This window comes from Urtica dioica, chromosome 11 (genome assembly GCF_054948205.1).
Source record: "Urtica dioica subsp. dioica isolate 48M chromosome 11, U.dioica_male_clone48M_v1_H2, whole genome shotgun sequence".
In the NCBI taxonomy this organism is placed as follows: Eukaryota; Viridiplantae; Streptophyta; class Magnoliopsida; order Rosales; family Urticaceae; genus Urtica; species Urtica dioica.
This window is the reverse complement of record NC_142766.1, coordinates 14,400,459-14,414,605: the sequence shown is the minus strand read 5'-3', so window position 1 is coordinate 14,414,605 and position 14,147 is coordinate 14,400,459. Positions and strand designations below refer to the sequence as shown.

The 14,147-nt window shown below is 36.9% G+C and overlaps 1 protein-coding gene across 1 annotated transcript; it reads right to left on the bottom strand.

The window, feature by feature from the left end:
- Window positions 1-685: 685 nt before the first annotated feature.
- Window positions 686-1,842, bottom strand: LOC149381485 (uncharacterized). The gene has a single exon (XM_089601752.1). The coding sequence runs from the start codon at window positions 1,543-1,545 to the stop codon at window positions 1,138-1,140; it is 408 nt and encodes a 135-aa protein (XP_089457878.1). The 5' UTR covers window positions 1,546-1,842; the 3' UTR covers window positions 686-1,137.
- Window positions 1,843-14,147: the final 12,305 nt, after the last annotated feature.

The window sequence follows — 14,147 nt, the reverse complement described above, 5'->3', positions numbered from 1 at the left end:
TATGATATTCTCGAGGAGTGTCTCATCGGAGTCTCTGCCATGGTTGTATGGCGGCGAATCTGCAGAGGGACTAGGGTTTGATTGGGCGAAGAGAAGATAAAGGATTGTTGATGGTGAATAACGGAATCGATACGAAGAGCGGGGTTGTGTGTGTGGGTATTTTGGGAGTTTTTTCAATTTTTTACTATTTTGTTTCAACTTTGAAAAATTGAACTATTTTTCCAAATTCAAACTTTAAAATGACTAGATACCCGCATTAACAAATTCTCTAAAAAATACCACGTTAGTAATTACTTCTAGGAATCACACTCAAAAGCAAAAAATTTGCGGAGTAATAGCATTCAGAGTACATAGATACCTCACATTTACTTGTGTTTTCCGTAGATCCTCTAAGCTAAACAAATGGGTGGTTTGTAAACTCACTCTCTTTTAGAATGTGCAAGTGACCAAAATGAACACTCCCGCAATAAAAATACGCAACTTCTCACACATTATAATAGATTTCCAAAAAATCATGTGGATCATATCTTCACTCAAAATCTGCTCCAAATTGATTAAACTCAGAATTTGGATAAGGTTATACAGTTCTTTCACTCGAACATTTAGAGCAACTACAAGAGTACTGACGACGCAGAATACTAGCAAAAACGAACAGTTTAACCTAATACAAAAGTAAAACATAATCTTGTTCAATGTTTTTCACTTCATTTCACAGCTGACAAGCTATTGTCAAGAATCGCTCGCTTTTCTTTAGTACTTTATAAAAGAACAAGAGAGGGAAAAAAAAAAGCAATTTCTCTCACTAGTGATAATATCACAAAATATATTGGATATCTCACAAAAGAGAAAACAAAAAATGAAAAAATAAAATAAAATAATAAGCTCTTTGCCAGATAAAAATAAAACACAAACTAAGCAATAACACAACTTACTCTAGACTGACTATGTTATGAAATTTCCGGTCATTACACCAATAAATTGACTATACAAAGATGCCTAAAAGAACATCACACGGATAAAGATGTACTAACCCCGGATTATTACAAAAACAGACTTCACTAAAATGTTGAGAAAAGACACACACACACACACACAGACCAGAACACCCTACTTTTCTTGAGAAGCAAGAAATCACCATCAGTACTGAAGAAGCCCTCCGAAACTGCCTTTAGTGGCGAAACGGGTCATGAAAAGCGCGTACGAGTCCTTGATGCTGAAACGCGGCATCACGAGAAAATTCCCGACCTTGTTGTTGTTGCTCTTGTTGTTGTTCTTCTCTTTGGTCGACGACCCTTTCTTCTTCGCCTTGTTGGCTATAAAGCGTTTAAGCCTGGTCGAGGGCGAAGAAGTGTTAGAAGAGCTATGATAATTACGATGAAGATGATGATCGGCTTCTTCGAGATTCTCGGGCTCTTCGTTGATGGTCGCGAGCTTGCTCTGAAGAATCTCCTCGATGTCCTTCCACGAGTCGGTGCGCAGACTTTTCCTGCTACCACAAGGCACGACTCGCCACATCATTACTCTCCGATTATAAGCCCTTCTCATATCAACTCAAACCTCTTGTTTGCTTGCTTTTAGATATTCTCACACCTGAGATGTGTTGTGTTGTGTTGTGTGGCATGATTGAAAGAGAAAGAGACCTTCCCTTTATTAGTGTGCCTCATGATGTGCCTGTGTGTAACTTTTTATGATGATTATTATTTAGAATTGAAAGAGGGTTAAAAGGGAATGGAAGGGTTTGTGAATTGGTTGGAGTTGGAGAGATGGGCCTATGAAGACAGAGAGGCTTTCATTACTACCACACAACATTGTTTATAATGAATGAATGTGTTTGCTTTCTTTACAGCGATGGAAACAATCATATAAACCGGTCTTTGTTTTATAGTTTTTTGTCTGCTAATAATGACCGTTATGTCCCTTGGAAAGACATCATGAATATGCATGCAATCCGAGATATTCCACTCTTTTTCAGCTTTTTAGGATTTTTTTTTAACATTTCTTCATTATTTTATCATTTTTTTTCAATTACAATTTACACTTTTTTTTTAAGGAAAAGGCAATATCTATGAATAAAATAAAGCAACTTTCTTTTTTTTCTATATTTTTATATGATTATTTTGTGTTAATGTTGTCACAAAATACTCACTTTTTGTGACAACATTGTCACAAAATGATTATTGATGTAAAATAATTTTTTTAATAATAATAAAAAAGCCTCCCAAAGAATAACTGTATGTCCATTTCCCCTTTTAAAAATATATATTAAACAGTTGACAATTTGGTACGGCATGTGGTATTTCTCTTAGCTATCAAAAGTTAGCCTTTTTTTAATAAAAAATAAATAAATAAATTAGCAAAGCATTGACCACTCAGCATTTGTATAGAAGCTTATCATAGATTCATAGGTGGCTAATTTGTTCCAAGGATGTGAACATTTATCTCAAATGGGTCCACAAGACTACCTAACTTTTCTCGAAGTTCAAATTTTTTATTCTTTTTTCTTTCGCTAGAAGAATCTCCATAGGTACTTGAAGTTGCCACGTGTTTCCATTTATTTATTTGAATTAAAGCAATCTTTAATTTTGCCAAAGACCATCTACCATCTACCTAACTTCTTTTGCTTACTCAACAAAGCTCGCCAAGGTATGCTCAACGCGTAGCCGTGATTGTGAATCCTATGATTGACCACTAAGAAAAATATATTTTCATCCTTTTTTTTTAGAAATAAAAATTTATTATTAATCGCAAAGTTTTTGATTAATTACAGACTTTATCGAACGATGGGTGTCTTCCAACCAAATGAATTTATTATCTATGAAAAAATCGTAAATTACTAAATTGTGGGCTGCCATGTTGGCTTCCCTATAGATATGTGATAACTTTACTCCTGAAAAATTAGAAAATAAATTAGATACATTTGATAATATGAAACCAGACTCATTTTTTATTGTGGTGTCGAGAGCTTGTACCACCGTCTTAACATCTGACTCGACGGAGTGGATAGGCAAAAATACTTCCAAAGCCCAAGATAAGCCGTAGCGGAGAGCAAGAGCTTCAACTTCTTTAACCGTGTATATGTGTGGGAGTTTTTGAGCCAAGGTAGCCATTACCAAACCAGAACAGTTGCGAATGATGGCTCCGACACCAATGCAATTTGAAGTTTTGGAATTGTTGCATCGAAGTTGACTTTGTAGTGGTCGTAACCAGGGTTTGAAATTTTGGGATTCCCGTCTGAGAATCGGGTTCAGGAAGGGTCCCGACACGTTTTCGTACAAAACCGCCAGTTTTCCTGAAAACCGGTGAGAGTCGGATGGGAAGTGATCTGGTTCCCGGTTGACAAGAACCGGCGTGGCTCAACTAATTTTTTTCAAATCAGGTATTTAAATGAATTTCTCGCTCATTTTCTCCATTTACGCCGAATTTTAGGTCACCATTTCCCGTCACTCAGTTGAAGCATCTTCACGTGAGATCGTCACTTCCCGCGGTCCGAGCACTTTCCCGAAACCTGACATTGAGAACTTCGTGCGTCCTGACGAGAAGAGCTCACATGCATGGGTAAGCTTCCGAAACTCTATTTTTTTTTATCAGAATGATGCCGCGCTTGCAGTAGGTTACTGCCACTATAGTCTTCTTCCGGCCGAAACACTTCGTGGATTCTTCGTGGGAGCAACTGCCGCCATGGTTGAGAGCTCTGCCAGGGCTAGGGTTATTCGATTGTGCAAGTGAGCGAGGTTAAAGGATATTCTAAATGAGCGGTTTAGATTTATCTATAAATTGTATTGGGCTTCTTAATATCTGATCTTATTCAAAAGCCCAGTAAAATAATTCAATTGACTTTAATCAATGTATAAAATGGGCCCACCTACACAAACAAGGTTTAAGACATGAGGTCATTAAATGTTGGTTCCATTAGCTATATAGCCATATTTACACTTTGAGATTGCTATTTAGTCAACGTTTTGTAAATATTTGATAAATAGTCACATTCACGTATTTACACGCTTAATTTGACGTAAATGTTCCATCTTTTGTTTCAATGAATGGGCAAACTAGGAATGTCGCGTTGTATCTGTGGTTATTTATCAAATATTTACCTAACGTTGGTTATATAACAATTTCAAACGTTTAAACCAAGGATTGAAATACCGAGGTTACCGGAAGAAAACCGATCGGTATGCCGTTTTTTTGCACTTGCCGGCAGCGGTATGAACAAAACCGATAGATACCGAGAAAACAGCCGGTAACCGGAAGAAAACCGGATCAGTTACCGAAACCTCGAAAACCAGGTCAATTTTTTTTTAATTTTAAAAAAAATGGGCAAATTTTTTAAATTTTAAAAAATTTCAGCCAATGATCGTGCGGCGACCTTTGAAAATTTTGAAATTTTAAGCTCATGATCGTGGGTGTTAAATAATAGAGGGTTGATTGCTCCAATGGGTATGTTGAAGTGCAAAACGTGATGTATTGTAATGAAAATATTGTAGACTATTTACATTTTTATCCTATGTTTAAAAAAAAATTATATAATGATGTGTTCACTAGATACCCCTCGGTAAATCCGGTATTTTTCGGTAAACCACGTCGGTAACGGTAACTTCATCGGTACAGTTTATCATTACCCTCTCTAGATACTCTGGTAAACCAGTGATATCTCCCGTTAACCCAGCAAAATATGAGTCCCGGTACGATACGATAACGGTATTTCAATCATTGATTTAAACTGACTAATTACCTAATTTTTTGTTAATTGTTTGATGCATGTAAAAAATAAAAAGAATAAAAGGTTAAGTAACAGTGGCAATGAAAGACATGCCATTGTCATACTAACAATTCAAATTTCAGCTTTTCCTTTTCACACAATTTATTGTTTTTATTTATACTATATTTGTTTTAATATTTTTCTAATATATATGGTTCCAAACCATTTCTCCATCTTTATTCTTTAAATTCTTTATTTCTCTTACTTATAATTTTTTTCCGTAGTATTAATAATATTTAATAACAACAAATATTAATGAATGACAAATTTAATTAAGTATTGATACTTTTCAATTTCTTAATATTATTATTAATTATATATATATACATGTATAAATCTATTGTGCACTGGATACTTCATCGATAAATCCGATATTTGTCGGTAACTCACGTCGGTAATGATAAATTCATCGGTATAGTTTATTATTACTCTCATTGGATATCCCGATAAATTTATCGTATCTCCCGGTAAGCCCTCAAAATCTGAATCTTGATACGAAAACGGTAACGACTTTCCATCATTAGTCTCAACTTGGTGGCATCTAGCTTATCCTTGGAGCGATCATGTCTAGGTTCAGGACCACTCGCAAGATGTTCAAACTAGACGGTCATCTACCTGCAGTTTGGCGAGTGGTCCTAGACCCAGACATGATCGCTCCAAGGATAGACTAAAATGAGTTTAATCAATGAAAAATTGTACAAAATAGACATTTGAAACTAATTGATTAGTAAAATAGTCAAAGTTTCAAATTTTAGCAAAGTAGCCAGAGTTACGTTATCAAATATTTTTTGCGAGTAAGATTAATTTAATTTGACAATTAATATAAGCAATTTATCACTTTCAAAAATTAATCATAAGATAAATTTTGTTTTTGAAATCTGGTTACTGCACGTTTTGACTATGCTTCTAATCTTAGACAAACTTTAGCTATTTTGTAAATCCTAAATTTTAAATCGGCTAATTAGCCAAATCGACTTTTAATCAAATATTTTAATTAAAAAATCAAAGTATTTCGCAACCTCCTTTTGCAGGAAAAAGAAAAAACCCTATAGAAATGAGTCTCAAGAACAACACAAATTGCACTCAAATCCAGAAAACCTTTAAACATCAATTCAGAAATTCTTTTAGGGGGTACAACAGCTAGTTTCATACTTTCATCTAAATTATTAGGAAAACAATATTGAAAAAGAAATATTTTAAAATAATTCATCGCGTCAAATCTTATTGTAAACATTGGTTGGCAAAAAGATATGCTACGTAAGCCTTGGCCTCCTTTGCCCTGCCAACCAAAAAAAGAAAAGCGAAAAATAAATAAAAATAATAAAGTCTATTTTCCAACAGTTTGCCTAATTAATCGGAGCTCGTTTTTTCAATTAAAAATAAATAGAAAATAAATCATTTTCTTCTTCTTTCTTTTTCCTTCACAGACTCGAATCCAATCCTCAACTGGGTTTCTTTCTCCTGATCCTTCCCTCCCAAAATCCACAACAACAACAACAAAAAGTTAAAATTTATTTTCATTCTCTCTTATTTTCTGTCCATGAATTGAAATTAGTGGTCCTTCCTATTTTGGAGTTTTCCCGTTGGAATTCTGAAGTAAGAAGAAGAAAAAAAAAAAAAAAAACTCGCACTGACACAAAATACAATCGCTAAATATATATTCAGATATCGACTCACGCAATTGATGCCTGTGTCGGACAAAGAGATCTCCGGCTCCAGTGTTACCGGCGTTGAAGATTATCACGACGACGACGACGACGATGATGACGTGGACACCAAGGTCCACAGAGAGGAACGGAATAAAGCCGTTATCAAAGTGCAAGCCTTTTGTGGGTTCCCATTCTCGGCGTGTTTGGGAAAGAAAGCCAAGAGCTTTGTGTTGAGTCCGTTGAAGACAAAGCCCAAACCCAAATCCAAAGGCAAATCCAAATCCAAAGGCTCTTCTGTTTCAGGTAACGATGTTAAGAACAAAGGTTGTTACTTTTGCTTGAGACGATCTTCAAACAGGCAATCAGTGTCGCCAAATGGGTCTCACTCGAGTGACCCCAATGACCCAAATTTCACTTATGATATGTTGAGAGTTTTGATTGAGAGGAATGATTTTTGTTGCAAAGAATGCAATACCCATTTGGATTCGGAAACGGATTCGGATTCGGATTCGGAAGATTAAATTATGTTAAAGAGAAGAGAATTTATATACTTGCCTTATATTGTTTCTGTTGGTAGTTTGAAAAGTTGTTATACATGTATAGGAGATGAACAAGGTTTTTTTTTTTTTTTTTTTTTTTCTGAAATCGGAAAGCTAAATTCTTGTTGTGTGGTTCTTAATTGCCCATTTGAGATTTATTAAGAATCCTTGCCTTTGTTGTTTGTTTAGTGATAGAATCCATGTTAGTTTAAGGGAATACTTGGAAGGAGATGAGAAAGAAAGAGAGAAAAGAAAAATAGTTTGATTGGTATTTTACAAAGTGTGATTGAATTTAAGTACAAGCTATATGGAAATCTATGGGAGTCTGGTGATTTAGTGCACGTGTGATGAATTGATAATGCATTTTATTTTCATGAACATGTGGGTGAATTAGTGTCTTCTTAATAAATTAAGGGCATGTGACATGAAGTACATTTATGCTCAGTCCATAGTTTAGTATTTTTTTTACTTACCTTTGAGATCACCATATAGAAAAACATGACAATGTCATCAAGCAAAAAAAAAATATATTGTCCCAGGTTGATAGATTTCTTTTAATACTCTGGTTTAGTTTTTTCTCTTGATTTTTATTTTACGCTCCTCCTAATGTCTCAACCCTGGTTTGCCAAAAGTTCAGTGATGATAGAACATTGCAGATCTGGGTGTTTGATATTATTTGCTAGCTTAAATATAAGAGATTTCATATAACCCAAGCTTGCGATTTCTCAGCTTAATCTGACTAATTCATTTCAACTACCAACTAAAGCAAGTTCTTCGAAAATATATGCATTTTTCTACAACTTGGCTAAGTACTTGTAACAGGTTTTCACACCAATATTTGGGTCTTGAGCAGTTCAAACATAAACAGTTTAGTCACGCTTTGATTTGAACATCCCAAATTGGTATCGGCCTAGTACCAGATATTGAAATCGGATAGGACCAGTTCTTGATTGATTATTTAAAAAAAAAAAAAAAAAAATTTAGGGTATTCAAAGTCCTTCTCTTTTTCTAGTTTTTTTGGATGATTGTAGCTGTAAAATTAAACTTGTTAATTGTCAGCATGATTATATATAAGGAAATTTTAACTGTTCAAGGACTTTAATTCAGTCAGATTTGTAAAATTAACAAACGTACACTCAGTGGGATCACAAAATGGCTTGTGCTCCGGGCCATCTTGATTTCCTTTCTCAATTAGTTTGGTTCGATCTTTTTTTTTTTTTTTTAAATCATTCCAATCCGATTTCGAGACTGATTTAGAACAAGATAAGACCATGCCTAGACATAAACCTCGCAGTTGGTGAAATCTCAAAAATAATGTCATATGTTGAAATTAACTAGGTAAAGTATGTCTCCAGCAGAGTTAACATGGTCATTCATGGTTAGAAACTGAACTGTCTCCTTTTAGCTCTTCAATATATTATGTCATGTATAACTATCTATAACTTAAAATGTAATAATTAAACCACCGGAAATGGTCTTGTTTGTACCAAAATATTGGATGATTGAGATCTCGTGTTCAGCCTTTTTAGTCAATCGAATAAGGCTCGCAATTGGCCAATAATTATAATAGTCTGAAGATCCTTTTTGAAAATAAGAGATAATTAAGACGCTATATGATTTGAGAAATTCAATGCTAACTAGATTGGTTCAAAAGACTTAACTATTTTGGGTTGTGGGCTTTTAGTTTTGGATGCCCAATTTAAATATATCGGTTGATTCCTCTAAATTCTATACTATTGATTAAAATTTAGACAATTTACCTCAACGATTTTAAGACGTATAAACCATTGACATGCTCGGCCGAGCTGTAAGAGCTTGTCCGCCACAAGACTAAGCCATAAAGCCTTCTCTAACGAAGAAAGCTTGAAATTAAGGTTCGAATTTTGGTTTACATGAAACGAAAAATGCCAAGCTAACAACATGGGTAAAGAATATTTATCATCAAATATTGGCAAATAAATGACTGATAATTTAATTTAATGAAATTATTGGCTGCAGATTGAAATATCGGCATAAATATTGTACAAGCACGACGAAAAAAAAAATAGGCTGCAAAACTTATATAAAACAAATTTACAACAACAAAAAAATAATACTCAATAAATTCAAGAACTAGTAAAGTTGATTGCAAAGCTACACAAGATTAATAAATCATGAGTTAACTAAACATGCTATTTGAAATCTATCAAAATTGTATAATAATATTATCATATTATTGACCACCGGACAACAACTTAACATATAAAAAGTACATTTTAAATACCCTTTAAATTGTGGTGCCTTTCGGTCCGCATGAACTTCAGATAAAGTTGATCATATGAGATCCCACGGAATCCTATTTCCCGTATTATTAGTACCATGTGAGAAATGAGAAAAACCCGTAATATGAAATGTGGTACCAAGACTTCTGTCTCGGAACAACATAGGAAATGAGACAGAATCGAGATTTCCGTTAAGCACTATTTAGTACCTTTTTCAAGTTATATTTTTATTCTAAATATGAGAATTTTTTTTAATCGCATTCATTATTAAAATTTAAAAAAAATATATATGAGAATCTCGGAACCGCGAAATATGGTACAGGGAATTTTCGGTGCCGTGGAAAATGATTCCTGAAGTCTCATTTCCCACGAAATGTGGGACGAGACTAAGGGATCTCATTTTCCGGATTCCACATGACTAGCTTAAAATGCAGACCTTGAAAAGGAAATGTATGTATTGAAAAATATAAAAGCAGCTTGTATTTATTTATAACTGTTCATTTCCTTTTATATGCCAAGGAATGAGCGATTAGGGTTTTACACAACCAATCAAATAATTACAGTATATTTGTGAGTAAAAAGTAAAATGTAAATAGGCTGGCCCTTGTCCTTGTGCATCTGTCAAAATGTCCTTGCTTGTCATCTTATGCTGGTAACGGTAAGGAATCGTTTCAACATATTCTTCACTGAGACTTATCTTGCCACACCACTATTTGCAAGATACAAGACTAAGGGTCGTTTATAGTTGAACGACAATATTTGTGAAGGACTGTCGTTTATGTTAAGACTCACTTTATTCTTCGAGCCACCCCCATGGCATGACTCCAAGCTTATTTCGGAGAGGATGAAAAAAGGCTTGTGACAGTGGCTTCGTGTGGATATCAGCGATTTGGTCTTGGCTCGGAAGATGTTGGACACGAAGAGTCTTCTCTATCACCTTCTCCCGTACGAAAAACAAATCGAGCTCCATGTGTTTTGTTCTCGAATTTTGGATCGGATTCGCCGAGAGAAACACGGTGCTTTGATTGTCGCATTAGATGGTAGGAGTTTAATTTCCTCCGACTCGAAGTTCTCCCCGCAAAGATTTGCTCCAAAGAATCTCTGCCGTCGTTGTCGCCAAACTCCTGTACTCTGCCTCTGTTGAAGATCTGGAAACAGAGGGTTGTTTCTTCGAAGACCAGGTTACCAGATTCTTTCCAATGTATACACACATTCCACTCGTTGATCTTCTGTCGGTCAATTGATTTCCCCAATCTTAATAAGAGAATCCAGTGACCTCGAGCATTGGCGATCGATGAAGAAATAAGCCAAAATTCAGAGTTCCTCGAAGGTATCTCAGAATTCTTTTAACGGCTTTCCAATGTGGTTGTAACGGTGAGTGCATGAACTGACTGACTTTATTGACGCTGAAACTGATTTTAGGTCTGGTAATAGTCGCATATTGCAGAGCTCATACAACAGTCCGATAGTGTGTGGCATCATCAACTGGATCTCCGTCAAATCGCGTGAGTTTAAGGTTGCTGAGCATCGGCGTTGGCAGAGGATTCAACTCAAGCATCTTGGTCCGTTGAAGAAGTTCAGTAACGTACCTCTTCTGAGACAGATGGATTCCCTCCGGTGCGTACTGAACTTCAATTCCCAGAAAATAGCTCAAGGCACCGAGATCTTTGAGCGAGAAACTGCGATTAAGTGAATGAATCAGATGTTGGAGTTCCTTGTCGTTGCTGTTGGTGATGATGATGTCATCGACGTAGACCAACAGATATGTCGTTGACATGGTTGTAAAGCGGGTGAAAAGCGAAGTGTCTGCTTTTGATGCGACGAATCCAAGCTTCAGAAGAGTAGTAGTCAAGGTGTTGAACCAGGCACGCGGAGCCAGCTTTAGGCCATAAATGGCTTTGTGGAGACGACACACAAGCGGTTGTGTTGACTGAGTTTCGAAACCCGACGGTTGCTCCATAAAGACTTCTTCGGTAAGCTTTCCATTTAGGAATGCGTTGTCGATGTCTAATTGTTGAACCTTCCAGCCTTGCGCAAGAGCGATGGTGAGAATAATTCGGATTGTAACTGGCTTGACTACTAGCGAAAAGGTATCGCTATAGTCTAAAAACTGGAATCTGATCGTATCCTTTTGCGACCAGTCGGGCTTTGTACCGTGCCACTAAGCCATCAGCGTGACGTTTGACCTTAAACACCCATCAAGAGCCAATGACTTTCCTGCCTTCAGGTGGTAGAGTGATATACCATGTGTTGTTGCTGCTGAGAGCTCCGAGTTCGAACAACATGGCTTTCTTCCAATGTGGGGTCGCAAGCTCTGCATCAACTGTCAAAGGCTCTTTCTCTGAGAGGTTAGTGTCAATGCGTAGAGCATCATTATAAATTTTGGGTTTTCTTATCCCGGCCTTTCCTCTTGTGACCATCGGATGTTCATTTTGTTGAGAAGGTAAAGTAATCTCTGATATCAGTTGCTCATCTTGGTTGTTTAATGGTTGATTTATGGTCGATGTATGTGTTGATGATGATGCTTGGTTGGGTGTTTGTGTTTGTGAGGATGCTGATGCAAGTGATGAGGGGCTGATAGAGGCGTGTAGTGAAAAGTCAGAGATAGATGGAATTACCTCATCAACGTTGGGGGTGTGGAGCTTGATCAAGGGCTGCTGTGACAAGGCTGTATCAGTGGCAGGTATGGTTGGTGAGTGGTAAGAAAGGAAACACAGACTCATTAAAAGACACATCTCTAGAGATATAATTCTACCATCACTAGCTAGACATTTATACCCTTTATGTTGTGGTGTATATCCAATGAAGGTGCATTACTGTGATCTAAACTCTAACTTATGTTTATTGTAGGGTCTCAAATGTGGAAAACATTGGCAACCAAAAACTTTAAGAACGTGATAGTTTGGTTTTCTGTTAAACATCTTTTCAAAAGGACTGAGAAAATTTATGACACTTGAGGGAATACAATTTATGAGATAGGTACTCGAGAAGAAAGCTTCATCCTAGAATTTTTGTGGCATGTGAGCCTGAGCAAGCAACGTAAGACCAGTCTCCATGATGTGACGGTGCTAATGTTCCGCTATGCCATTTTGTTCCGGGGTGTGTGGACAAGAAACCGTGTGTTCAATACCGTGTTTGGAGAAAAAAGAGGTAAGGGCCTGAAATTTGCCTCCCCAATTGGATTTGACTCTTTTTATTTTGTGATTAAGTTGAAGTTCAATTTTTGTTTTGAATTTTGTAAAGATTTCATGAACTTCGGACTTATTTTTCATAAAGTAAATCCACGTATATCTTGTGTAGGCATCAATAAAGCTCACATAATATTTGTACACGTTTCTTGATGTTATTGGCGATGGCCCCCATAGGTCAGAATAAATGATTTCTAGAGGATTTGAGACAACATTTTCACTTTGAGAATAAGAAAGTTTGTGAGATTTCCCTTGTTGGAAAGCAGTACAAAAAAATTTCTTTGGAAAATGAGAATGAGAAAAGGAAATAATTTTTTTGATAACTGAAATAGCAGGGTGGCCAAGTTTTCGGTGCCACGAGATTACATCACTAGAGTCATCTGAAACGCTAGACTCATTGATTTGCTGAACCGAATTGACACATGGTTCAGTGATTTTTAGGGAATTTAAGACATGTTTTTATTGCTGACTTATTTGATGGTTTAGCTGACTCCATTGACTCTTAAGGATCTGATGGGTTAGAGATAGAGCTGATACAGTCCTTGTTTAAGCTGCCCTTGAAGAAGAGCTCGCCCTGTTGTTCGATCCTTCACAATACAATGGTAATGGTGAAATTCAAAGAAAACATTGTTGTCAAAAGAGAACTGAGCAACACTAATCAGGTTTTTTTTAATGGCATGTACACGAAGTAATTTATTGAGGAGAAATTTTCTGGTTGCATGGCTATTTGAGACGAGATGAGCTACCAATATGTGAGATAAATAGACCTTTACCATTCCCAATTTGAACCCGACTGTTGTCTCTGTATTCCATCGCCACATTGAGACTGTTGAGGTCGTTCGTCTCATTTGATCGTTCGGTGAGAACAGAGCAGCCATGGCTGAAGGGTTTTGAGCCTGGAAGCCTCCGTTGTGGTTGTTGTTCTGAGAGTAGTTGGTGTTGCTTTCGTTGTTGTAGTTGTGGCTATTGTTGAACCTGTTGTAACACTTATGGGCAGAGTGTCCTTGTTTCCCGCAGATTTGGCACTAAAGGCCTCTATTGGGATTGAATCTGCCTCGACCTTGGTTGTTTCCTCGACCGCCACCTCGATTTGCAGAGAAGTTGTTGTTGTTGTTGTTGTTGTTGTTGTTGTTGTTGCTGCTGCTGCCATGGGAGTTGTTGTAGGATGGCCTTCTCTGAGTGGTGGTGAAGTTGATGTTGGGAAGAGCCGTGTCATTTGCCAACGCATGATTTCTGTCGAGCCTTGCCTCAAAGCTGAGAAGAAGTGATCATACGTCATTTGCGGTGAATGGCTCTGATCTGGTGGTGATAGGAACAACCACCGGATCATACTCGCTTCCCAGACTGACCAAGATATGAAGCACTTGGTCATCTTCCTTGAGCTTATAACCTGCTGAAGCAAGAAAATCCATGCAAGATTTCATTTTGGTGAGGTATTCACGCATACTCATTGCTCCTTTTTTCATTGTCTGAACCTGCAACTTATATTGTAGTATTTTTGCTCTAGATTCACCGGCAAACGTCTGTGCTAGAGCTGTCCAGACCTCATTGGAGGTGTTCAGCCCAACAGTGGTGGTCAGAACAAACTCACTAATGGAGGCAAGAAGCCATGAGACCAAGAGTTGGTCTTGGCGTTCCCAAAGATCATAGGCTGGGTTCGGGAGGTTATTGTTGGTGGTTTGAGATGGTGGTTGGGTTGTTCCGGTCAAATAGCCGGTGAGACCATGGCCTCTAACAGCAGCAGTCACTTG